Here is a 24,501-nt window from a genome sequence, read left to right on the forward strand (position 1 = left end):
CAATATCGCTTCAAATAGCTTCAAACTCACTGGAACGAACATTAAATCATGTCAGTTTCACCTCCATTATCCGCAAGGTCGTATAATTCTATACTAGACCTCAAACTTACTCCCAAAGCTAAGGGATGGGTTGTCCAGAAGTTCGGTGGTACTTCTGTTGGTAAGTTTTCCCGCAATATCGTTGATGATATAGTAAAGGTGTACTCAAAGGCAAATAGAGTTGCTGTAGTATCTTCTGCTAGATCTTCAAATACTAAGAGCGAAGGTACCACATCTCGCTTGTTGAAGTCTGCAGACTTGGCCGCAGACAACGGTGATTTCCAATCAGTCCTTGATATCATTGAAGAGGATCATATCCAAAATGCTAAAGATTCTATTTCAGACAAACAGATTCAGGAGAAGTTGATAAATGATACCAAAGCTGAACTTAAGAGAGCACAGGAGTTGTTGAGAGCCTGTCAAGTTATTGGAGAAATTAGTCCAAGATCTCTTGACTCTGTTATGTCTGTTGGAGAGAAACTCTCATGTTTATTTATGACAGCATCCATGAATGATCGTGGATTGAATGCTGAGTACATCGACCTTTCGGATGTCATCCCTATTGATTACGACTTCCACGATGGCTTCGACGATGCTTTCTATAAGTTCTTATCCGAAGAATTGGGTAGAAGAGTAGTCAAGTTGGCCGATGACGTAGTCCCTGTATTGACCGGTTACTTCGGTGTAGTCCCTGGAGGATTGCTCAATGGAGTTGGTAGAGGATACACCGACTTGTGTGCTGCGTTAGTCGCTGTTGGAATCCAAGCCGACGAATTGCAGGTTTGGAAAGAAGTTGATGGTATCTTCACAGCTGATCCTAGAAAAGTGCCAAACGCTAGATTATTAGACAGTGTCACCCCAGAAGAAGCAGCTGAATTAACTTATTATGGATCTGAGGTCATTCACCCTTTCACCATGGAGCAAGTCATCAAGGCCAAGATCCCAATCAGAATAAAAAATGTCGAGAACCCTAACGGTAATGGTACCATCATTTTCCCTGATAACTTAGGAAGAAGAGGCGAAGACACTCCACCACATCCACCTGCTGCTTATGAGACATTGTCAAATAGCTATATCGCTAGCCACAAGAAAAGATCTGCTACTGCCATTACTGCCAAGCAGGACATTGTGGTTATTAACATACACTCAAACAAGAAGACGTTGTCACATGGCTTTTTGGCTCAAATCTTTGCTACCTTAGACAACTTGAAGTTGGTGGTAGACTTAATCTCGACCTCGGAAGTTCATGTTTCTATGGCCCTCCAGATCCAACCAGACCAGGAACCACATTTGAAGCATGCCTTGTTAGAATTGAGAAAGATGGGTACGGTGGATGTCACTAGAAAGATGACCATCATCTCATTGGTTGGAAAACAAATGGTAAATTTCATTGGCATCGCAGGCAATATGTTCAAGGTGTTGGCTGATAACAGAATCAATATTGAGATGATCTCTCAGGGTGCCAATGAAATCAATATTTCTGCCGTCATTAATGACAAAGACACGATCAGAGCCTTACAATCCATTCATGCCAAGTTGTTGGAAGGAACTTTCGGATTCGATGACCATGTTGAAAGCGCTTTAGATTTGAGATTGGAGGCTCTTAAATTCGCTTAAACCTCGCTGCATATGTCCTATTTAAAAATCCGAGCAATGGTAGATAGAAGAAGACAATAATAAATCCTTAATAGACTTACTAAGTTGCCATTGGCATTGTAGAAGCTCGAGATATTTTTGAATCATTAACCAATGGTTCTTCGTTCCGAGCTCCAGTTACCAGCACATCAATGGAGATCTCATTTCTTTATCCGAAGCGCCGCTTCCACAACTCGAGGTTCATCTCTTGTATCTTGGTGTAACTACAAGATTTTTTGAATGTAGAGACATCCAACAGCTCTTGGGGTGCTCAATTCACTGATTTCGTCTACATTTAACCTTAAATGAAAAAAAAAAAGAACGTAATATCATTCAAAATAGTGAACTCATTATGATAACTCCTAATCGCTACGCCTCAACTTCGCATTGTTTCTCTTATTTTGCACCCATTTAAATAACCCATTCAAAGACCCCATTTAGAGAACCCATTTAGAGATCTCATTCAGAGAGCACACACTCAACAGTTTACACTAAGCCCAACCCAGCAACAGCCATACACAACCATGGCTACATCACCCTCAAGTCTCTAGACCCGTTCTGTTGACGCATCGTGCTCATTTCCAAGGAAATCGCTTGAAATGTAGGGGAACCGGATATTACCAGCGTTTCAACCTACTCTAGTTGCAAAAAGCTGCAAACATCCGATCGGTGCACCGACATTATATGTTCGGGCATAAGATCTACAGAGAGCCTGGTGACGTCCATGCAACATTGGGTGCCCCTAATTGATATGGAAAATCAGGAGATCGGATCTGTAGGATCTGTTCCGTTCTGACTGGTATAGTGTAGAGCATTAGGACGGAATCGTAGGTTTTGACAGAAAATCCCCCCACACCGTATTTTCATATGTATATATTTATATATGCGTGAGGTATGTATTAGGCAAAATCAGTGCTAAAATTCTATAATTCTATAATTCGATAATTCGATAAAGTAAAACTACTTAATGTCTACCACCTCCGCAATCATAGCATACAATTCCGCAGACGGAAAGAATATCAATTGGAAGTATAAGTCGGGTATTAAGGTAAGAGAGGATCTCAAGGATCATGAGGTTCTTGTGGATATGCATTCCGTGGGTCTCTGTCATTCCGATATCTTCATGGGAGTAGGAGATCCAGACACATTCCCAAGAATATTGGGACATGAAGGCACTGGTTACGTTGCCAAAGTTGGTTCAAAGGTCACTTCTGTTGAAGTTGGAGATCCTGTGATTCTTTCGTTCACGTACTGCGATGAATGCTCCCAATGCAAAGCAGGCTACCCAGGATACTGCTACGATTTTATTCAGAAGAACCTATTAGGCACTGATACAGACGTGACGTACACTTTAGACGGTGAAAAAGTTGGAGGTAAGTTCTTTGGTCAATCGTCGTTTGCTAAAAGGGCTGTGGTTAATGACACCAGTGTTGTCAATGTCAAAAGCTTGAACATTAAAAAGGAGGACCTTGCAAAGTTTGGTCCATTGGGATGTGGATTCCAGACTGGCGCTGGTTCCATTTACTACTCAGGAGATGCTAAGGCTGGAGAAAGCTGTGTTGTTTATGGCCTTGGAGGTGTTGGATTCGCTGGTATAATGGCTGCAAAAATTGCTGGATGCAACCCTATTATTGGAGTTGATACTAACGAAAGGAAGTTCGAATTAGCCAAAAAATTGGGTTGTACCCATACCATCAAGGCAGGAACAGACGAAGAGGTTCACGATCAAATCGTAGAGATCACTGGCCATGGCGCCGATCTCTCCTTTGAATGTATTGGAGGGTCTAGATTCGTTCAAAATGCTATTAACAATGCCAACAATCGTGGTAAAATTGTGTACGTTGGAGTTGCTTCATTTACAGAAACCATTGAAGTCCCTTCGCTTGCATTTATGACTGGAGGCAAGAAGTTGATTGGAAGTACGGAGGGTGACGCTCATCCCCAAAAATTCATTCCTAAGATGATCGAATGGCATTCTAAAGGACAATTCCCAGTTGAAGACTTGCAAAAATTCTACAAAATTGAAGATTTTCAGAAAGCTGTAGATGACATGAAGAATGGTAATGTCATCAAACCAATTCTTATGTACTAAATCAGTTGGTAAAGACATTTCACTTACTGGTGGCATGTCTGGTTTATTTTAGATATATATTAAGAACTCCAATACCAGTACATAAGCCCTTAAGGCACGAAAAAATAAGAAATAAATACCTATATTGTAAGCTGATTCTCATTCTCTGCTACTAAATATCAAAGTCACCAGACTCTCTACTACTACTGTGGCCGCCTGCTGACAACTTATTGTTCTCCTCGAGCAACGCTTCAAATTCACCTACCATACCGCCCAACAACTCTGCTGCCAACTTGTGGTAAGCCAATTGTGCACGGATCAACTCCAAGAATTCTTCAAGCGGTTTTGCGTTCTCTAACACATTCTGCATGATGTTGATAGCGTCTTCAACAGTGTTAGCAAATTCGTCTTCAGCATTCTCCATTGCCACTCTAAATTGTGGTTCTTTAGCTGGATTGGTACATCCGGCCAAGTTAGCACGAGCCAAGTCGTAATCAATACGCTTCTGGTCAACTTTTCTTTGAATATTGTTGCTTTGAGAAATTAACAGGCGCAATGTTGTCGTCAATGGCTTGTTGAATTTAGACTTGATCAATTGATCCTGACCCAAACGTGCGTTGGCAATCTTATTCAAGTTAGATGAGTACAAGTCCAAACCTTTGATTAAAGGGTCTTGGCTGGGTTCGCTGCTGGAGGTCAATATCGAACCGTCTGTTGCTCTGGACAAGGCATGGTACAATGTCTTAGGAGGCTTGTACTCACCGGTAGTTGGGTTTATGAGAGCTGCCTGTGCCTCAGCTGGAGTAGTAGCCTTAGATAAGCTGGATACTCTGCTGCTAATGTTCTTACTGAATTCCGTGAATGACTCTTGGGCGTTAGAAGGGTAGTCATAGCTCTCATTCTCGTAGTTCAGAGTGATCTTAAGCACATTCTTGTAGAGCTGTTCAATGTGGTTACACTTTGAAGCCAATTCGAGGTATTCTGAAGGTAATTGGGAGATGTCATCGACGTTAACCTTTCCGATTCTCTCTTGGACGATTCTGTTGGTTCTTTGAGCAAGCGGGAGGATTTCATTGTTGAATTCGGTGGTGAGCTTATCGCCGAAGCTCTTGAGATCCTTGGTGAAATTGGAGAAGTTGAAAGCCATTTTCAATGATTCTGATTGATGATTAGAACGACTAGAACGAACCTACAGATACCAACAAGAAGGAACAACTGGTGTATTGAATGTGACTGCCGCCTAAACAAAATCAAAAGGACAAGGAGCTTCTTTTGGTTTTGTGCGAGTTTGTGAATTAGGATGTGGTGATTGGTAGCGCGTGTTTCGAGAGTCATGTATTTGGGACAAGCTAACAGATGTTAGTGTGATACTGTGATACTGTGATACGATACGTGATATTGTGATACTATGGTATTATGGCACTGTGATACTTTGAGACTATGATATCGCCACGTAATACTGTTTACCGTAGTTTATTGAGAACTGATGGTTATGAAGTGTACGCTATTATTGTGTTCCTCGAGGGCGCTGTGGTGTAATAGTAATGGTCGTGAGTCTGGGCTGTGACAGGCAATTGTGAATTACAACTGTTTGTGAGCGCTGTTTTGATTAGTATGGCTATTTAGTCTAGTCCGAGAGGCTGTGGGAGATAGTAGTATGGTAGAGGTGTCGTATAGTAAGAGTGCGGAATGTTAGAAGCGGTTGGGGCGTTCTTCTACAAGATATGTAGCGTATCATACAAGAGACCGCCGTCACTACGAGGTTATGAGGTTACTAGTTCTTTACAATTGCAAATGCAATATATACCCGTTACATTACTAGACCGTTGCTTCTGTGAAAAAAAAGCTCTGGTTACAAGTGGATGCACAATGACGTAGATTAAGCTGTTATTGTGACTTAAATAATGAGAGTGTCTAAAATGACCGTTAGATAGGAAAGAAATGCAAAATACAGACTATACGAGATAACTACATGTTGCGGCAGTTATAATCCTGGTTCAATTCCAAACCTAGGACCTGAATACAATAATACTAAGAAATGGTGCCACTCCATAGACTCTTTTTAGCCCAATTAGGAACTTAGGTTTTTTGTCGCATTTATTTGTCGCTTCTGTGTCTTGTCACTTTTACTATTTTGATAATCAAGTGGGTGCAAATTGGCAGCTTTTTATATACTATAAAGTTTCCAGCCTACATTGAGTGTCTTCACTTCCAAGATAATTTTTTAGATTCACCTAACTACTCTTACATGTTTTCTCTAAAACTCTAAACCTTTGTCGAAGAAATCTTGCACGGCGGCGGTCAATCTCTTGCCTCCTTCAATAATCTCTTCATCGGTATTGGCTGGGGCATACGTCAATCTGAAAAAGTTGGCCCTATCAAGACTGAATTTCTTCTCGACCGCCATATTGATGCCTGGAACGACTCCGACACCGAACTCGGCAAATTTCCAAACCAATAATCCGATTTTCTCCTCAATGTCAGTTCCTTCAGGGAAGTTCACAATGAACGATACAAACATACCTGCTTGAGGGTCAATGACATCTACATACTTGTTTTTATACGCTTCCGACTCAAAAATAGCATTCAACAAGACATCTCTTCTGTGAGCGTATGTGACTCTCATCTTCAAAATCCATTGCAACCAGCCGTCCACGCCTCCAAACTTCTTTTCAATGACATTGTTGACAATCAATTGTGAGGTACCAGAAGGGAATCTAGTCACAAGAGCTGCGTATTTAGAAATCGCATCAATGGCTTTCTTGTGAGCAACAATGAATCCCAACCTCAAACCAGGAGCAAACAATTTGGAGAAAGTCTCGATTCTGATGACTCTGGCTGTGGTGTCAATAGTCAAATATGAAGGAGTTAAATGATTCTTGAGATACTCTTCAACGGTCAAGAAAGTGCCCAATTTCAAATAAGACTGTGGCTTTTGGTATGGAGGCAAAGTGAGGTAGCCGTAAGGATCATCTTCAATGATTGCAAAATCATACTTAACTGCCAAGTTGTAGATTTTCTTTCTGAATTCCAAAGATTGCGTCAAGCCCGATGGGTTCTGACCAGTTGCGATTGTATAAAGTGCTTTGGGTCTTCTCAAGCCCGGCTTAAGAGCTTCCCAGTTTTCCAACAAGTCAGTCAAATAGTCAAGATCTATACCATTGCTTCCCTCAGAAATGTCTAACTTGACTGGAACGGGGATACCACCAGCATGTTCGACATTCAATAAGAATGGAGTGAAGGTGAACTCTTCAATTAAAATAACGTCTTCAGGGTCCAAAAGAATTTCTGCTGCCTTGTTTAAACCATCACCGGCACCACCGGTAATGATAGTGTCCCAATCTTCATATGCTGGTTTGTGAGTTCTTTCGATGAAATCTCTTGTGAATTGTACCAATGGAGCCAAACCGTTAACTGGACTGTATTGCAATCCCGAGGCAATATCAATTATCTTCTTCTTGTCGTCTGAGTGTCTGGTGATTCTAATTGAGTTCGCTTTAGTTGAGGCTCCCACTAATGGAGGAGTCACAGTTTGACCTCCTTCCAGAGAACCAGTCAATGATAATGACTCCAAAGAAGCATTGGTTACAGGAATAGATAACGACTTCTGGAATGGGTATTCTACCAAGTTGACGTCGATTGAGTCAATTGGAAAGAAACCATTGTTAGGCATACCCCAGTGCAATGGCAATGGATTTGGATGAGCCTTGAAACCTTTTGGAGGGTCATTGGTTGGACCATCGGTGAAGTGCAATGTCTTTCTTGCGGCAGCTCTCTTGGAGATCAAGTGAGTTATGGAAGGTTCGGACATGATTAAATATTCAAGACAACTTCCTAATGGCTTCGATAGAGACCTGAATATATTTATAGTTTTGTTAGACTAGAACGGGTTTCCTAACTAGATAGTGAAAGTCCAATTATCTAAAATATGTCTGTTTCAATAATAACTGTACCAATGACAGTTGAAACAAGGAAATAATTTAGCAGCTGCAGTAACTGAATAATAATTTACTATTGGCAAGAGCAGATATTCCGCGTATAGTCTCCCAACAATAAGAAAGATGAATAATTTCAACCAAAGGGGGTGAAAATAGATAATGCCGTCGGTGAAAACAAAAATTCCTCGAGAAACAATCAATTCACATCAACAATTCACTCCGACTTTCCTACCACCCCAACCTTTATATACTTCTACCTAAAATATGGATTAGTAATAAATTTGAGATCAATATTGTGCCGTTCCTTATCTGTCGATAATTCCGCTTATATCAAAAGCGCGCTGTGGTGGTGGAGTCAACAGGTTGTGAGTAACGTGCGAGACGGCATTGATTATTACAAGTGGTTAGCACACAATGGGGGATTACCTATTATGTGTTTATGTGTAAATGTGTTAAGCCTTCTTAAAGGGGTAGTAACTAATTCATATATTTTGCTTATAGCCTAAAAGCTACCATATCTTACGTTGCCAGTACCTCTTATCCAACTGCGTTATCCATAGAGTTCTTATCATCGGCGTTATCTTTATCCCGCGAGGCTCCGTAGAAAGTTCTGAAAGAGGAGTGAATTTCCCTACAATGGCTAGTTATACATGTGTTTCTTGGAAGCAATAGGATTTTTCAAACCTGCTGGAGGTTACTCCTCGAAGTTGTAACCCCTCCTCCTGGTGATGACATTTATATTGCTCGTTGCATCAGTCTGTTGATTATGGAAAAACTGTGGTGGATCTCTTACTCTGATCGGACTTAACTCAATTCGGCCGAGTTGATTTGAATGTAGTCACGTGGTCGATGTTGCACCTTTCCATTAACGGTATTATAGTTCGGTTCGGTACGTGATTGTATACGCTAAAAGTCGGGAGCGAAATCAAGTTAGAATCTCTTATCTATTATGGAGGTCTCAATTTTTAGAACCAAACTTGGTAATTAAGAAAGGGTAGTTACTTTCATCGTGCTAAGAAAAAATACTACTCTTTTTTTGAAGTGTATGCATTATTGATGATTCTAATTATATTACATTATCGTACTGAGGCATAACATTCAAAAAAAAAGGGGGACACGCAATCTGGAGCCGTATTTACTTTCTCCAACCCCATTACATAACTTCATCCTCACCCAAGATGTCATCTTCTAAGTAATTTGTACTCTGACATGCCTTGTATTCGTCTATGACGCTGGCAACGCTTTCACGACATTGATTGAAAGTCTCCATCACCCTAACGATTTCCAGTCGATCCTTTGATTCAGTGTATGAATTAATGTACGCTTCTCTTTTAGCCAAAAGATCGTATTGCTTTAAGATCTTTGCAAAAACTTGCACTATGGAGGTGTTATTTGAAATTTGAATACCACTCAAATTCTTTTGGTGAGTTGGAGATCCATCTTGAGTAAAAGGGGATTTCTTACCATGCACTAGTTGGATTGACGACGGTGTCCAAGGGACAAAATCCACACGCGACTGGGCTTTGATAGTACCCTTACGAATTTCCAGTTGGTCAAGGTTATTACCAATTAAATAGTTAAGGACTGAAATGTATTTGACCGGTTCTGTTACCCTATTCATTTTGTATCTGTCATTAAGTAATTCAAGGATGGTATCATACTCATTGGAATATGTGTGTTTCGATACCTGGGATGTGAATGGAGCAATCGTAGTTGTAAGGAATTTCAAGTCGGGCGTCGGTACTAGAGTAGAGAATATCGACTCTATGGAACTGTACATATAACCAGGGAATCTTAAAGGATTGGATATACTAGCCAGTACGTATGCAATTAATTTATTGGCTCCATCAAATCCGTCTGATACACTTCCGTGGGATTGAGCAGAGTTGAATAAAAGATTTTGGATAGTATTTAATGCGTCGTTGTGATAGATGAATGTTGCATCACTGTATTCGATGAGCCTCTGTAACGTAAGAACGGTATTATATGGCTGGACCACAACATCAGAAGTCTTCTCATTGGATGGAAAGATCAGAAATGTATTTATCAACTTCTTAGTTCCATAGCGATCACTCAATGTCTCTAATAAAAGAGATCCTACACCAGCACCTGTTCCACCAGCTACACTGTGGAATAATTGGAAATTGGCCAAATTATCACACTTATCGGCCTCTCTATCTATTAAATTGAGTAGTTCTTCCTGGTTTTGAAGTCCGTAATTGTAGCCGTGCTTCCAATTGTTTGCAGCTCCATTTCCTTGCTCGCTCAAATGTATATTTCGAGGATTATACATCGGCAAGGAACTAGTACACTTGGCTATTACAGATGGCTCCAAATCTATCAATACTGATCTTGGAGTGTATTTATTCAGGTCCGAGACTGTAAAGAACAACTCGGGTCTATCATCTCTATATTTGGTAGAACTAGTCTCAATTGGTATCGATTCAGATCTGAAACCTAAGCCGTTATTTGTTGGAAATGGCTCTGGAGTTCCATCTGGTCCTATTCCATGTTCACCTGCTAATTGTTTCCAGTATTGTAGGCCCACTTGATTTCCACACTGGCCCGTTTGTAACGTTATAGTCTCACTATGGTAGTTAGTATTGTTGCAACTCATAACTGTTTTGGGTTAATTTAGGACATAACATGTCCATTCAATCCCGCTTCCATGATACTTACCCCGGCATTATTAGTATGGTTTTGAACCTGCTGAATACAGTATCTCAGATATCTTGTATTGAACTATCTGGATGAGTCTTTGTTAGTCTATACACACAATTCATATAAGTAACAACAGTACTGTAAGCGCTTTATTATTGAGAGACGCGCTGTTCGAGTTTGTTTTGATGGTCAATTTCTGTGCAGGGACCAAAGTCTGAGTGAAATGTTCACGTGACTTCAGATGGTAGCATTACGTTTCTTGATTTTCTGTCAGCGAGCGATATTTTGTAAGGGAGTATTTCTCCTTGCAGTATAGTGCCTCTAATTATCCAAGGAGGGGAGAAGGTGCATTAATTGCTGATTACAACTCGCCTAGGTCAGGTTTAGTTTTAATTTATTTATAATGAATTATAATGAGTTATAATTGGGTACAATTGGGTATAATTGGGTATAATTGAGTATAATTAGCTATAAATCGGTATAACTGAGAGAAATCAATGGGAGGCCATGTACCGATATAGTGTATATAGTATGCAATCGTTGCTAAATATGTATTTATACGCATGAACAGAGAAGCAGATAGGCGGAATTACACTAATGCTCCCATACATAAGAGCAATTCCACATGTAGTAGATGTCAATTAGTTTCAACCATTAGAAAGAGATGTCAGAAAGTTAAAACTACACCAGATCCAGGTGACTGTTCTACACGACTCACGACTTTTCAATTCAGACGTATCTAATAATTTTATTGTACATAACAAATAAGAGTAAAAAGAGATATAAAGACAACATTAAGTGCAGTCTACCCATAAGCCATTTACCCTTGACAGTTGCTGCGAAACTGTAAAGATGACTTTTGTTTGAATTTTCAATGTAAGTAAAGTCGCTATAATGTGGAGAATTTGCACCCGTTATAATGGACTACTCTGTCCACTTCTGTTCATATTGGACTCTAAACCTATCCTGCGGCAATTAAGTGGTGAGCAATAAGATGAATAGAAATGAAGAGCAGTACAAAAGGGTACTCCCTTCTCTTGATAAATGGTATAATAGGACAAATGGCTATGGTAGATCTGCAAGACGTTAATAACAAATAGTTTAGTCTCGCTTTTAGAATGTTTTTAATGAGGAATTAACGGAAGAAATTGAGGTGGTGGCATTGGTTGACGTCAGTCATTAAATATTTTGCTTTTGTATGGTATCTTTGTCAAGAAGTATTTTAAATCCGATAAAAGCTTAGTAAGCTCTTCTTCTTCTCTTTCTCTTACATGTGCTGCTGCCACCAGTTGGGGTTGAACCACCGGTAGTTTGTGTTAATGTACCGGTGGACAAGGTGTCACCACACTTACCGAAAGCAGCCTTCAATGCAGTTTGAATGACGGTTTGCAAAGTCTGGATGTTAAGGAATGCTTTAATCAAAGATGGAATCAAACCGGAATCAATAAGGTCAGAAACAACACCAGTAACGGTAATAGCACCAGAGTCGAATAACTTTTCGATCAAGTCGGCACCAAAGGTGTAGAATTGCTTGTCAACAACTAAAGCTTCAACGACCTGAGAAGCCAAACCAGAAGACTTCAAGGATTCCATTAAACTGGTAAGTAAATCTTGTGGAACGAGTCCTCTTGCAACGATATCAGAAGAAACCGTCTGGGGTTGTGACAACAAGTCAAGTTCTCTCTTAGTGGATGAACCTCCCGAGATCTTCTCAAACAAGTTTTCGATGACTTCAGCTGCCAAAGAGAAAATCATGGCGTAGAATTGACAGTCGGAAATCAAATCTTGGATAACTTGAACGGCTAAACCAGAGTCGTTTAAGGACTTCAAGAGGGTGTCAAGGTCAATGACATTGTTTTTAATAGCCCAGTTGACAACATTGATGGCAATGTTAGATAAAGTGGGATCATCGATGAAGTATTGGATAATACCAGGAGCCAAGTTGGTGTTCTTGATGGCAGTCAAGACATCGGTGACAATTTGGTTCTCTCTCTTAGCAAGTTCTTGTTGAGAGAAAGTATGTCTCTTAGCAGAGAAATGCTGGATGTTAGCAATAGCCACGGAGATGTCTTCGACTTCTCTCTTGGACAATGCTGAGGTGGTTGCAACGGTAGGAGCAGCAGTGACTGAACCAACAACGGCCAACGCTAAGGTGGCACTGGTAATGGACAACTTCATTATAATGATATTATTAGATTTTAGGTTTCTTTGATGAACAAACGATTGAAAACTTGTGGTTTACTGGTACAAATCCATGAAGAGATAAAAAGTAAAAGACTAATACTCGACTAAAAGCTATGGCTTAAGGGCGATATTTATAATCTTCTGACGTTACACTGTTCACTATTTGCAGCATCCAATCGTCCATATTAGGAAAATTGTAGTCGATGATTTTTGTACTTAGTGGAGAACATGTACTATTTCTTCCCAAACAGGTTATGTTATAAGATCCTACTACCGTCTCTCAACCTCTCTGAACCTGATGTTGCAAATGCTATTACCCTTTTAGGCAATTTAATTGAGACAAAAATATTTGATCGAAATTGAAGCGAAGTTTTTTTAGTTAGGTGAGAATTTCCTAATTGGGAAGTTTGATGGGGATTTGGTAGAGCCAGCAAGATCCAGATCTGTTGGAGGATGAAGTGGTGAAAAGCCCTATAATTAGTGTGCCTATGTGGAGATAGTTAGGGAAGGCGAATTATTGCTCCAAAGATGGGGGCACCTCATAACAATCAAAGGAATCGTAGTTGTATAATGGAGGTAGACCTTCAGTAGGCTCAGCAGGGCCAGGGCTATCGGAACACAAGGCGATCTCCAAACCAATTGCATAAGATCGGACACACGAATACTATGAACCATAACACTTCCTCTCTTTCCTACCGACTTCTCAATTGGGTAGTATTACGGGTCCTTTCAACGAAACTTTCCTATTCTGTGTACCCACACGCTGAGTAAACTTTGTGCCTGATCTTCTCCATATATATGGCTGTCTGCAGTACCATAATATAGTGGAGATTGACAGAATTTCCATTTTAGTATATATGGGGTCGGCCCAGTTGGAATTCTATGTAGTCTATTTTAACCCAGAGCCGTAATAGAGTCGAGGTTTAAAGTTTGAATTGTTTACGTTTCGATAACACTGGGGACATCAGATAGCAAGGGGTACTAACGTTCTCCACCTCCTCACCTAGGTTCATTCTAAGAGAACAGGCCCAGACTTCCTCAAGAAGAAGATCTATTTTTGGAAACTCTCCCCTTTTTGGAGAAGATTCGAAGTTTAGAAGGGATAGTAACTTTGCATATGCCTACTCTTACTTACAGTGATATGAGCGCACGCAAAGTAGCTCTCAATGGAGTATTATGGTTAACAAAAGAGTCTCGTGAAAATTAGTATATTGGGCTCATGGTATGAAGATCGGAGACAACTTTATTGGAAATTACTTCTTATAGGCATTCTCCTTATGGATCTGGCTAGTGCAAAACTAGCCTACAAGTCAAAAGTGTTGTGGTAAGTATTCAAACAACCAGATCGTAAACTACAAAGAACAGTAAGACACAATGGATGCGAAAGTGACATCTACTTGTGTTGTCCTGCTGAAATGACTCTGAGAACAGAATAGTTAGTGCTCTCCTTTACGACCTAACTGAATTCCTGCTGTCCCTTTGTCAATAGTAAACTGATATGGTAAGTTATAAAACAGAGACCATCGGCTGTAAAAAACAACTCGTGGCTGTAGGCTGGCGTCAACCCCTCGCTTATATGAGCAGAATTTAGCGTTCGGCTTAGCCTCGATTGGTGAACTAGTAGAACACCAGCGAAAACCTGTCGATCTCAAAGAGTCTTCTACTGCATAGACATCGTCTGTTCACAAAAGAACGGCCTAAAGAGGTACGATTTTCAGTACCCCCTTTGGTTTAAATCTCCAACAGGCAATTTTGGAGGGGCAAGAAAGAATATTGCGCTATAAAGGCATAGCATATAGTTGACCCCTTCAGGACTCCTCCTTACCTATCTCATTAAACATTGTACATGCTCTTGTAGGAGGAACTCCAGGGCCAATAAGGGAAAAAGAACGTTTTTGGAATTGAAGTTCGGAGACAGCGTCGGTTCAAAATATAAATGTAAACACGTTATGATCAATGTATAACTGAGTGGAGACGGTTATCAAATAGAGGAGGAAAAGCTAACTTCCCTACGGCTTTACTGTCATGTGCACGAAGCAACAACGGCTACGGAGAATGTCATTACCGGGTGTTCCGCGAACTGTCTCTATTAAATATTGTTGTATTCTTTTCGATTTTCGCAGCTAATCCTAAATTTTCACAGTCTAGTAAAACTTGGAAAAAGCTGTCTTTTAATTAACCCGGTCGAATGACTTTGCAAATGTTTCAATTATTGACCCAAGCAACGCACCCTAGCAATAGACGCAAACTTTTGTTTACTTAGGTTCTTTATTATTTCTTTATTAACGAATTATCAATATTCTATTTTTTGTGTTCTATGGGTATTCGCATACTTCCGGCGACTGACAGAAGAACGTCAAATCGACGTCAAATGTGCCGATGCATCACAATTGTATGAGGGCACTGGCTGACCAGCAATTAACCCTATCCACCATTTCTCCTTTTTGCATACCTCATAATTCTACCCATTCTTCCCCTAATCTAACTGTAAACAAACTTATAACTCACAAATGCCTAATTTGCCGGTCATTTCATCTCCGTCTCCCTCATTCTTATCTCCTCGCCTTTGTCCCTCCCGGCTCCCATCGTATTTATTTGCACCCGTTGTCCCGTCAGTTTTGCACCCGTGACGCAGTACATCGGCTGTACCGGGCATCGATTCTCCATTTTCGATTTGGGCAGTTACAACGGTGGCACATTTGATACGCCTGAACTCCGGAGAGAAGTCACACGGAATAGTTGTAGGAAGCGGCTATCTTGTTGTTAGGTCATTGGAAAACTTTTGACATCAGTAAGTCTATAGAAATACACAGGACGGAAACGAGGACGATAAGAACTCGAGGAACGACGATCGTGAACATAATTGTATATCAAAGTGAAAAATAGTAGTAACTATTGAATAAAAGGTTGGTGGATTAGCCATTACTCATAAGTCAGAGGCTATTGGTTAAGTTCCTTGCGTAATATTTCTTGTCAAGATCTTATTGTTTGTGCACACTGTGTTGCCAGAGATTAAAATTTCACTTAGAGATAAGGTGCTAGGTGATATAAAGTTAACTTTAAAGTAGATTAATCTACTGGATTTGTCATTTGGGACAGTTTGTTGTGTATTAAACCTGGAGTCCTGTGGATGAAATCCACCAGTACATTGCAATATCCCATAGAAGGATAGAAATTAGAACTAGTCACGAATACTGGGAATAAGCCAGTTCCTTCATTACCATACCCCACAACCACCTATATGATATGCTAAACCAGTACTACATAATATTGGGGATCCTTATTCTGGCTTATGTCGGTGTTCTCTTCCTTTTGAATAGGATCCCTCATTTTAGAGTTAAATCCTTAGGCTGGTTTGCCCTCAAGCATGTTACGATCGAGTTGAAGCATACTCATATATACATCCGTAAGGTCCAGTTGCGAATCAACCTTTTCCGAAACAAGGAAGAAAAAGAGTCCGCATTGAAACTCTTCAACATTGAATTGATTGACATTGATGTTAAGTCATTGAAGGCTGAATCTCCGAAGCCTGACGACGATAAGATTGTTCATGACAGCATCAACAATACAGATGGCTTAAATTCACAAAAGCCACACAAGAAGCCATTCGATCTCCAAAGAGTACTTTCATTTAAATTGCCCAAATGGATCTTTGACATCATGGTACAAGCCCGTATCATGAACCAAATCAATATCCATATGTTCCGATGTTCTTACTACGATGAAGACGTCCATGACCAATTCTCAGTGTTTCTCGATTATACAAGAATAGAGAGTGCGATGGATCACAATAGAGTTGCAAAATTCACTATAACTTTGTTCAATGGGTACCTCCAGAATGATGCAGCCACAGAAGAAGAAGAGCATCAAGTCAGACTATTTCGTAACATTGAGCTTTTGGTGCTTAATGATAGTATTACCCAATGTAAGGTAGGGGAACAGAATCACATATACTTACAGCTCAGTAATTTCAGAGTGTCTTTATCAATTGCGAGAATGTCAATTCCGTTGCATACATTGCTTAAGCTGATGTCATCTGTCCCTCTGGAGGATACAGGTGTGGCTAGCGATATTACAAATGAAGAGAAATTAGGAGAAGAGAAGCTTCAAAAGAGCCTTAAGAAACATATAGGCCTTGTGAACACCGCTTTGGAAGTATTCACGAAGGTAGAAATCAAACTCGAGGAGTTTGGTATTCATTACGAAAGCATATCTGTGACGGCATCGAATTTTGTGACGTCTCTTACTTCAGCAGAAAATGAGGAATCCCAACGATTAGCTAAGTTGGAGTTGTACATGACATCCGCTAAAGTGTTTCACAAAGAATCGAAGAGCTTTGAGCTTCCTTCTGGAACTTTCCGTATAACTGCCAATCCCATTGAGCTTATAAGAGTTGCAGATTCACTTGTGAATAATGTGGAAGATAAGGAGAGCTTTATCAACCTTGACACCGCTATGATGTTGACCAACCCAATCATAGACATATACTATGATCAACTGGAGTATTTCTTCTCATTGCCAACAAATAAAGAGAGATCTTCCAACAAATCTAAACCTATTCAAGATAATTCCAAGCTATTCCAAATACTATACAAACTCAGAGAGTTCAGCAACAGAATTGTCATCTTAGATACCAAAATCAACCTACACTATCCAGACCCCGAAATGGGAATCTCCAATATTTTTCATCGTAAATCCAAAGGAAACATGATCATTAATCTTTCTTTGCAGCTGTTTGTCCACCGTTTTTACACCAAGAATTTTAATACATTGCTCACCACTAAAGGCAAATCGAAAAAGTTCAGCATATCTGGTCTTTTCAAGATAAAAGATTTCCGCTTTAATGCAGCAGGAAACTCTGCTACATGGTCTAAGGTCAACGTCTTAGCGGTGTATAATATCTTAGAAAATAGCATGTCCCTTAAAGTCCTGAGCAAAAACACCGTGATGAAGTCTGTGAATGAAGCTATTTTCCACTTAGTAAGGGAGATAAGAAATAGAAAAATTGTGCATTTCAACAAACGTTATAATGAACTACGGAATACAAGCTGTGTTGATACACCAGCTCATTCAACACCAGTAACCGAATCGGATCTTAATGAATTATACCTCCAGCTCTTCGAGATTGTTCCCCCATTTATTTCAACAATTAAGATATCACTTTCGAATATTATGGCCGATATTGTTTGCAAAGATGGACTTCCAAGTCATATTATGTATGATGAGAAATTGCAAGAGGAGATTGATTTAGCTGATTTTAAGCGTGGTGTTGCCGTGAAGTTGAATGACATAAAGTTTGTCTATAGGAAGCCGAAGGAAGAGATTGATTTGTCCATCAAGTCATTGCAAATGTTTACATTGAGCGAGCATTCCACAGAATACATTGACGATTTCGACCAGGTTACATCTGTTCAGGAGCATGATCTGGATTTCACTGACTTATCGTCTCTCAACTCAGACTCCTCTTCCAACAGCAGTGATTCCTCTGGTGATGAGATTTCGAGGAGAATCAAGAAAGTGCTAGGAATAAGGGATATATCTCTCAACAATAAATGTCGAGAGGCAGAAACAAGAGACATCAACAGACTTCATTTGAACATACCCGAGGTGGATGGAAGAATAGATATATTCTTTGTGTGGTGCACAATTTATGCTAAGACACTTGTCACCTATTTTGCACCTACGGTAGCAAGAAACTGCTCTAAGGCGGAAATGAACAGAATGGGTGGTGGTGGACTGAAGAAAGTGAAGTTAGACATCAATATTGAATCCATTGCCGTAGTATGCAGATTGCCTAACAACGTTGACATCATGTTTGAATTTGATTCTTTACGTATGAAGAATGCTTTGGTATCGCAACAGATAGACCTACAATATGTGCGTTTGTACGTCGTTCACCCAGCTACCAAATTATGGGCTAGACTCTTGGTGATAAGGGAGCCCGTAATCAAAATTGGTAAGAAAGATCATAAAGAAATCGTCGAACCCGGTGTTGACTCAGATGCGGCCAAAGTTCATATACAAAATAATGGAGTTTCGTATAGTGGTGAATTCAATGGTCAATCGATCAAGTTTGATACAATTAAACCTCAAGATTCATCACCTAAAAATAAAGAGCTGGAAAATGCGGACGAAATTAAACAGGAAGACCTGAACTTTGACGATAATAGCAGAATTGACCTGTCAGCAGAAGAGGATAGTAGTCCACATGACAGCACGCCACTTGAAGTCCAACATGACCAGAAGCCCGAGCTGAATGTTGCTAATCTTGCTGTAAACGAAAGCAAAGGAAATGCCGGTCATCTTAATCTTTCGATACTGGTTGATACTTCTGCTGTTAGACTCAACATTCCTCATCAGTTTCTTTTCTACACGGTGATTGACAATATACTCACATTTGCTAAAGCAATCAAACAAGCAAAACACAACTTCGAAAACATATCCCTTAGTATTGATGAATTCGACAGGCTTATGCCCAAAGCAGTTAAAGGTTTGGTGTTTCCATACGTCAATATTAAGACGAAGATTTTCGGTTTAACAATTGAATCAGATCCATTTGAGAACGAATTGGCATATATTTACGAAATTGGTCTTATTGAGCAAAGGGAACGAATGAAGAAAATGGCCGCTTTTGAAAAGCATGCTGAAGAACTCAGGGAACAAGCTGTCCCTGATTTAGAGGACAAGATCAAGTTGTCAGAAACTTCACCTTCCAAGCCGAAACTAGCTGTTAATACTTCTGCACCTAAGTTTAATAGTCCTTTGAGCAAATTCTTTTGCCATCGCTGTGGTATGTCTCACACCCATGGACCACATCACGATCATAGTCATAGTAACACTGGAGATGAGACGCCCGTGTCACAGAATTCTTGCATAGCTCAAACTCTTCTGTCACATATTCAGAATCATACCGGTAATCATGCTTCCTTTAAGTTGTTCAGATCTAATAAGAAACAACAGGCGCGAGACGAAGTATCTGAAGACACACTCTTTGTAATGACCGTTTCAGAGACAGAAGAAAAGATAAGAATTGCTAGGGATAATCTTGAACAAAGTTTTGGCTCGTCATGGATCAATAAGTATAAGCTCTTTCGAGCAGTTAAGACACAGAGTTGGACTAAGAGGTGTCACAGGGCTTGGGGTGATGATGCTGTCAAGCCTTTGATCTCTGAAAAATTTGACATCTTAAACTATTCTGCTGGTCCTCATGCTTTTGGAGGAGTATTCAAAGATTTGGATTTGGTTCTAGATCTGGCAAGAATTCCAAATGTTGATGATTTCTTATACGAATTTGGTAAGAACCAGCCAAAACTTGAGTATTCCATTTTGATTCCGTTATTCTTGCAAATTAAGAGTAAATCTCTATATGTCTTCCTTCGAGACTATCCACTTCCGCTACTCTCTTTCCCCGAAAATCATGATGGCAGCCGCCCAACAATAAATATTACGGCAAACTTAGTTATCAATGAAAAGCTCGTGAAACGAAAAGAGGAAATGAGATTCATATTTGTACCATTCTCACCGGCTGCCCCTTCATCAGATAAGGCCATAGATAACTTCTATTCAGTCTATATTCCTAGAACGCTTACTCCCGTAAAGTTCATGATAGACCTTCAATGTGATTTGGCAGCTGATAGAGCTTGTATGCTTACCTGGTGTAAGTCATATCAAGCTGGGATGGGTGCTGCATCTGCTGCTTTTGACAACTTTACCAAGCCAAATGTAGATGATAGCCCTATAGGATGGTGGGACAAGATCTCCTTACTTTTACACGGGCGTTTCCGATTTACAATTGCGAATGAACTCTGTCTTCACATCAAGAGCTCAGCTAATCCATATGAACTTGTCGGAAAAGCAGCTGGATTTGTGTTTTGTTGGAAAAATAATGTGAGTTTAAGGATTAATGATTCACCAAGTACCAAGGAGTTAATCGTTCTTGAGAGTGACGATTTCTTACTAGCCATTCCAAACTACTCATCTCACGAGAAAAAGCTGTGGAGTTTATTCTATGATGAAATGGAGGAATACATCCCTGACATTGATTCAGAATCTAAGAAGTTTAATAAGAGAGTTATGAAGCTTTCCTCAGCCGATAAGGTTAGGTGGGTGCTTGGGATGACATTCGAGCGAAACAAAGACGAATCCGCTACTCTGTATTCTGATGAGCAAGAAAGAATATCAACGTTCAAGCCTCATTATGATGTCATAGTCACTAATCCTGCGTTTGAATGGCATCCGGATTCTTACAAAGGCTACAGGTCAGACTACATACATATGGCGATTTCAGTGACATCCAAATCTTCAACTGGTAATTGCTACAACGCGGCATACTTGTCTCCACTCACATTTCACTACTTTTTTAATTGGTGGTCAACATTAAAGGACTCAATCTCTCTACCTGTGAAACTGGGTCGTTTATTTAAGAAATCAACTGTGGACCCTTCACATGTAAAGATGGGTGCGCACCTATTTACTATCAAATATCAATTGGTGTTTGATCCATTAACTATATCACATATGTATATGCACTCAATTATGGATAGCAAACATAAGAACAAGATTGCATTCACAGGTTTGAAAGCTAAGTTTGCAAAGTGCTCAATAGATTTGCATCAAACGAAGGAGTATGTGACATATGTGAATAAGAAACTTGGCATTAACAATAAGGTTCAACATCTAAAGATGAACCAGAGTGAAATTCAGGTAGATGAGGCAGATGTGAGATTTGTAAACGCCGTGTTCGTGGATACCTCCATGTTTGGACATCTTGAGCGCTACTTAAAGGGTAACCATGAATTGGAATCGTCTTTCTCGGCAACTTCTCCTCTGACGAAATTCTCAGACGTTACCCAAAACTTTAAAGGTTGGCTAGAGAATGTTGATGTTTTCGATGACGACTTTTCATGGGTTGATCCAGATGACTTCGTTGAATTAGAAGTTAGGGAACCGTTGTCACCTTATCCCAAGATTAAAGTTGATCCTTTCTTTTTCACACCTAAATTGAGTTACATCAGAGAATTTCTGTTGACGAAGAGTGGTCCATATCCCTTCGGAAATGAGGATTCACATGACTGCTTAATGGGAATAGAAAAACCCGACGAAACTCAAGGAAGCTTATTGAAAGAGAGAAGAAGAGTTATCACACAAGAATTGAAATTGAATGAAGAGCTTCTTCAGCGACTAGAGGCCCTGGACAAGAAAGAGCTTTCAAAAGACATAGACAGAGTAAAGTTGGACATACAGGTACAAAAAGAGAAACTCGATGTTGTGGAAGCCGTTTGGGAAAGTTTCACTGGTGGAAGTATTCTGGCATTAAGTACTAGAGTTGAAGGTGCGACGCATGGCGAAGGAAATGATTTATTGCATCCTGGAGATGGTGAAAGTCTCCAGAAAACAGCCTCCAGAGCTTTGTCTGTCTACTCGAGTCATCGATCAGCTGAGGAAATTAAGGAGGCACACCTTTTGAACACTTCAGTAGTAGAATTTCACAATCGTTTCATTGTCCACAATTTGCAATTAAAATGGAATAATTCCATTAGAGACCTATTCATGGATTATATTCGTATGGTTAGTGATAGAAAGCTGAACGTCTACTTCATGAGTAAAAAGGCTGTTGATCTTGTGGAAAGTGTGATCAATGAGAATTTAGATATCGAGGATCACATTGACATTCAAGAGAAGGTCTTCAACAAAGAGTTCAAGAGAGGAGAAGATGTTATCAATGGATTTAATGATGAGATCGATGAAGTTGACTCGGATGAACAGGAAGCAGAGAAGAAATACTTAATTAAACTCATCCATCCACAAATTCAATTAGTCAGTGACAAGTCACTTGATTCGTGTGTCCTTATCACATCTAAAGATTTGGAGATGAGAATTCTAGGTGTTAACCTCAAAGGCACAAAGCAGCTAATTGGAGAAAGTGGGGAACTTGCTAATTTGATTGAAACGAGGTATGGGGTCCTCTTTAATGATTCACATATGTTCGTGTTTAATAAGGACGAAAGTACGATTGCGGACTCTGATTTCCATTATGGAAGCGATGCTGCAAGTAAAAGTATTAACTGGCCTCCTTGGCTAGAGTCTGAAGTATGTTACGATAGTTCTTGGGTAAAGGACCAACTCATTGTGGAAAGGAACTCCATGGCATTCATCTTTAAGAAGCCCAACTTCCTCTTTTCGGAGAAGAAGGAGGTGACCCAGGATACTGAGTTGATCATACAGTTAGCAAAGATTGTAATCAATGCTAACTCAGATCAATATCTGACAATGTACTATGTGATCACAGATTTACTTATTCACAGCAAGTCGAAGGAAGACGAGAGAATAAGCCGTTTAAACAAAATCGTGTCACTCTCGGATTCTTCTGATTTTATAGGTCTTGATATTAGAATCACGGATTTGCAATACACCATAAGGGAATATAGTGAGATTCTTTTGAAGTTTGACCAGAAGGGTACGAATTTGAACCCTACGGAGAAGGAACATCTTCATACATTAGAGTTGGAATTAGAGAAACTGAAATTCGAGTTGAAGGTGCTCATGAAAGGACTTAGATTAAGAAGCTCTAAACTGAAGTCACATCGCCAAAATTCCAAATTTTGGAATATCTTGGCAGATCAAGTTATATGGCACTTATTGGATGATAACAGGGAGCCATTCATTGATTTGGCTATTGCTGGTGCCAGATTTACTAGGATAGATGCCTCAGACGGATCTAACTTGAATAAACTTGAGATCACTATGATTCAAGGTTTCAATTTACAAAGCAAGGCAGTTTACCCAGAACTTTTAAGACCCTATCTTGAAGGTAAGGATATGAATGCACCTGAAATGGAAGACCACGGGACAACATGCGCACAGCAAGCACCTATCATTAAAATTACATGGAAAATTCTTGAGCCAGTTGGAGGAATTCCAATCATGCAGCATGCAAAGTTTGCAATCCAACCCTTGAAAGTCGAGCTCGATTACGATACCGCTAAACAAATATTTGCGTACATGTTCCCTGAGGACAACTCGGAAGATGTCGAAAATAGTTTACGGTCTGAATTTGCTGATGAAAATGATGAATCTGAAGTGAGTAGCATATCAGAGGTTCAAGTCAGCAATAGTAGTTCCTCCCACACAACTTTATCGAAAAATCCAATAAGGAATTTTATTCAGAAGCGTAGAACATCAAGCAGATTCGGATCAAAAGCAGACTTGAATTCTGATTCGAACGGTGATAGCGAACAACTGTCAATCTCGCATCGCTATTCCGAATCATCTTCCAAGAGATCTTCTATGGAGGATGTTTCAGTATTCTCTGGTCTGAGAGAAGTCAAGGAGCCGAAAGCAAGACTTCTCAAGAAAAACGTTCACAAAATCAGTGAGGATGAGGACGAGATCTCAGTGATCATGAGAAGATCACTGAAATATATTTCAATTATTGATATTGAAGTGCTGAAGTTCAAGCTTTTTGTATCTTTTAAGGCACCAAAACACCTTAATATTTTGGACGTACATGAATTGCTTTTGAACATACCAACCCTTCATTACGGGAATAAGGTATGGTCAGGCGAGGAATTTATATTGCGTGTGAGAAAAGACATTATTAAGATCATCTTAAATCATACAGGTAAGATTTTAGGCAATAAATTCAAGATCAGAAAGAGAAAAGGAATCGCTGAACCACTTAACCAGATATCTGATTACGCATCGTTTATGACAATAAAAGATTTACAACTGGCTGGACGTTCTAGGGACACACCCAAGACAACAAACGGAGAACATCCTCATCCACATGCTCATCACCACCACCATCAACACAACTTGAAGCGCTCTTACTCCGACAATGCTTATGCATTTGAGAGACTTTTGCAAGACATTGAAGATGAATACGAGGAGGATGCGCAGAATTCGTCAGGAAATTAAGCATAGCTTAGGGCTTTTATTTTGCAGCTATACAATCAATGTCACAGGAAATTAATT

General features: G+C 39.9%; 7 protein-coding genes across 7 annotated transcripts; 3 read left to right on the plus strand and 4 right to left on the minus strand. All coding sequences in view use genetic code 12, as the record gives it.

Annotated features, from left to right (window-relative positions):
* Nucleotides 1–48: 48 nt before the first annotated feature.
* HOM3 (aspartate kinase) lies at nucleotides 49–1,656 on the plus strand (the record flags this gene model as incomplete). Its single annotated transcript, XM_064918143.1, has 1 exon — nucleotides 49–1,656. The coding sequence occupies one exon, from the start codon at nucleotides 49–51 to the stop codon at nucleotides 1,654–1,656; it is 1,608 nt and encodes a 535-aa protein (XP_064777393.1).
* Nucleotides 1,657–2,592: 936 nt separating this feature from the next.
* RJT20DRAFT_124567 (NAD(P)-dependent alcohol dehydrogenase) lies at nucleotides 2,593–3,801 on the plus strand. Its single transcript, XM_064916282.1, has one exon. The coding sequence runs from the start codon at nucleotides 2,642–2,644 to the stop codon at nucleotides 3,764–3,766; it is 1,125 nt and encodes a 374-aa protein (XP_064777394.1). The 5' UTR covers nucleotides 2,593–2,641; the 3' UTR covers nucleotides 3,767–3,801.
* GVP36 (Gvp36p) lies at nucleotides 3,802–4,970 on the minus strand. The gene has a single exon (XM_064916283.1). The coding sequence runs from the start codon at nucleotides 4,890–4,892 to the stop codon at nucleotides 3,918–3,920; it is 975 nt and encodes a 324-aa protein (XP_064777395.1). The 5' UTR covers nucleotides 4,893–4,970; the 3' UTR covers nucleotides 3,802–3,917.
* Nucleotides 4,971–6,002: 1,032 nt separating this feature from the next.
* Nucleotides 6,003–7,556, minus strand: ARO9 (aromatic-amino-acid:2-oxoglutarate transaminase; the record flags this gene model as incomplete). Its single annotated transcript, XM_064921348.1, has 1 exon — nucleotides 6,003–7,556. The coding sequence occupies one exon, from the start codon at nucleotides 7,554–7,556 to the stop codon at nucleotides 6,003–6,005; it is 1,554 nt and encodes a 517-aa protein (XP_064777396.1).
* Nucleotides 7,557–8,836: 1,280 nt separating this feature from the next.
* TUB4 (gamma-tubulin) lies at nucleotides 8,837–10,370 on the minus strand (the record flags this gene model as incomplete). Its single annotated transcript, XM_064918144.1, has 2 exons — nucleotides 8,837–10,271; nucleotides 10,363–10,370. 2 exons carry the CDS (start codon nucleotides 10,368–10,370, stop codon nucleotides 8,837–8,839), a joined length of 1,443 nt encoding a protein of 480 aa, XP_064777397.1.
* Nucleotides 10,371–11,335: 965 nt separating this feature from the next.
* On the minus strand, nucleotides 11,336–12,599 carry RJT20DRAFT_15378 (uncharacterized protein). The gene has a single exon (XM_064919087.1). The coding sequence runs from the start codon at nucleotides 12,520–12,522 to the stop codon at nucleotides 11,584–11,586; it is 939 nt and encodes a 312-aa protein (XP_064777398.1). The 5' UTR covers nucleotides 12,523–12,599; the 3' UTR covers nucleotides 11,336–11,583.
* Nucleotides 12,600–15,774: 3,175 nt separating this feature from the next.
* Nucleotides 15,775–24,444, plus strand: RJT20DRAFT_90263 (uncharacterized protein; the record flags this gene model as incomplete). Its single annotated transcript, XM_064921312.1, has 4 exons — nucleotides 15,775–18,484; nucleotides 18,818–19,385; nucleotides 19,470–21,859; nucleotides 21,902–24,444. 4 exons carry the CDS (start codon nucleotides 15,775–15,777, stop codon nucleotides 24,442–24,444), a joined length of 8,211 nt encoding a protein of 2,736 aa, XP_064777399.1.
* Nucleotides 24,445–24,501: the final 57 nt, after the last annotated feature.

This window comes from Scheffersomyces xylosifermentans (assembly GCF_036884685.1).
Source record: "Scheffersomyces xylosifermentans strain CBS 12540 chromosome Unknown RJT20scaffold_1, whole genome shotgun sequence".
NCBI lineage: Eukaryota > Fungi > Ascomycota > Pichiomycetes > Serinales > Debaryomycetaceae > Scheffersomyces > Scheffersomyces xylosifermentans.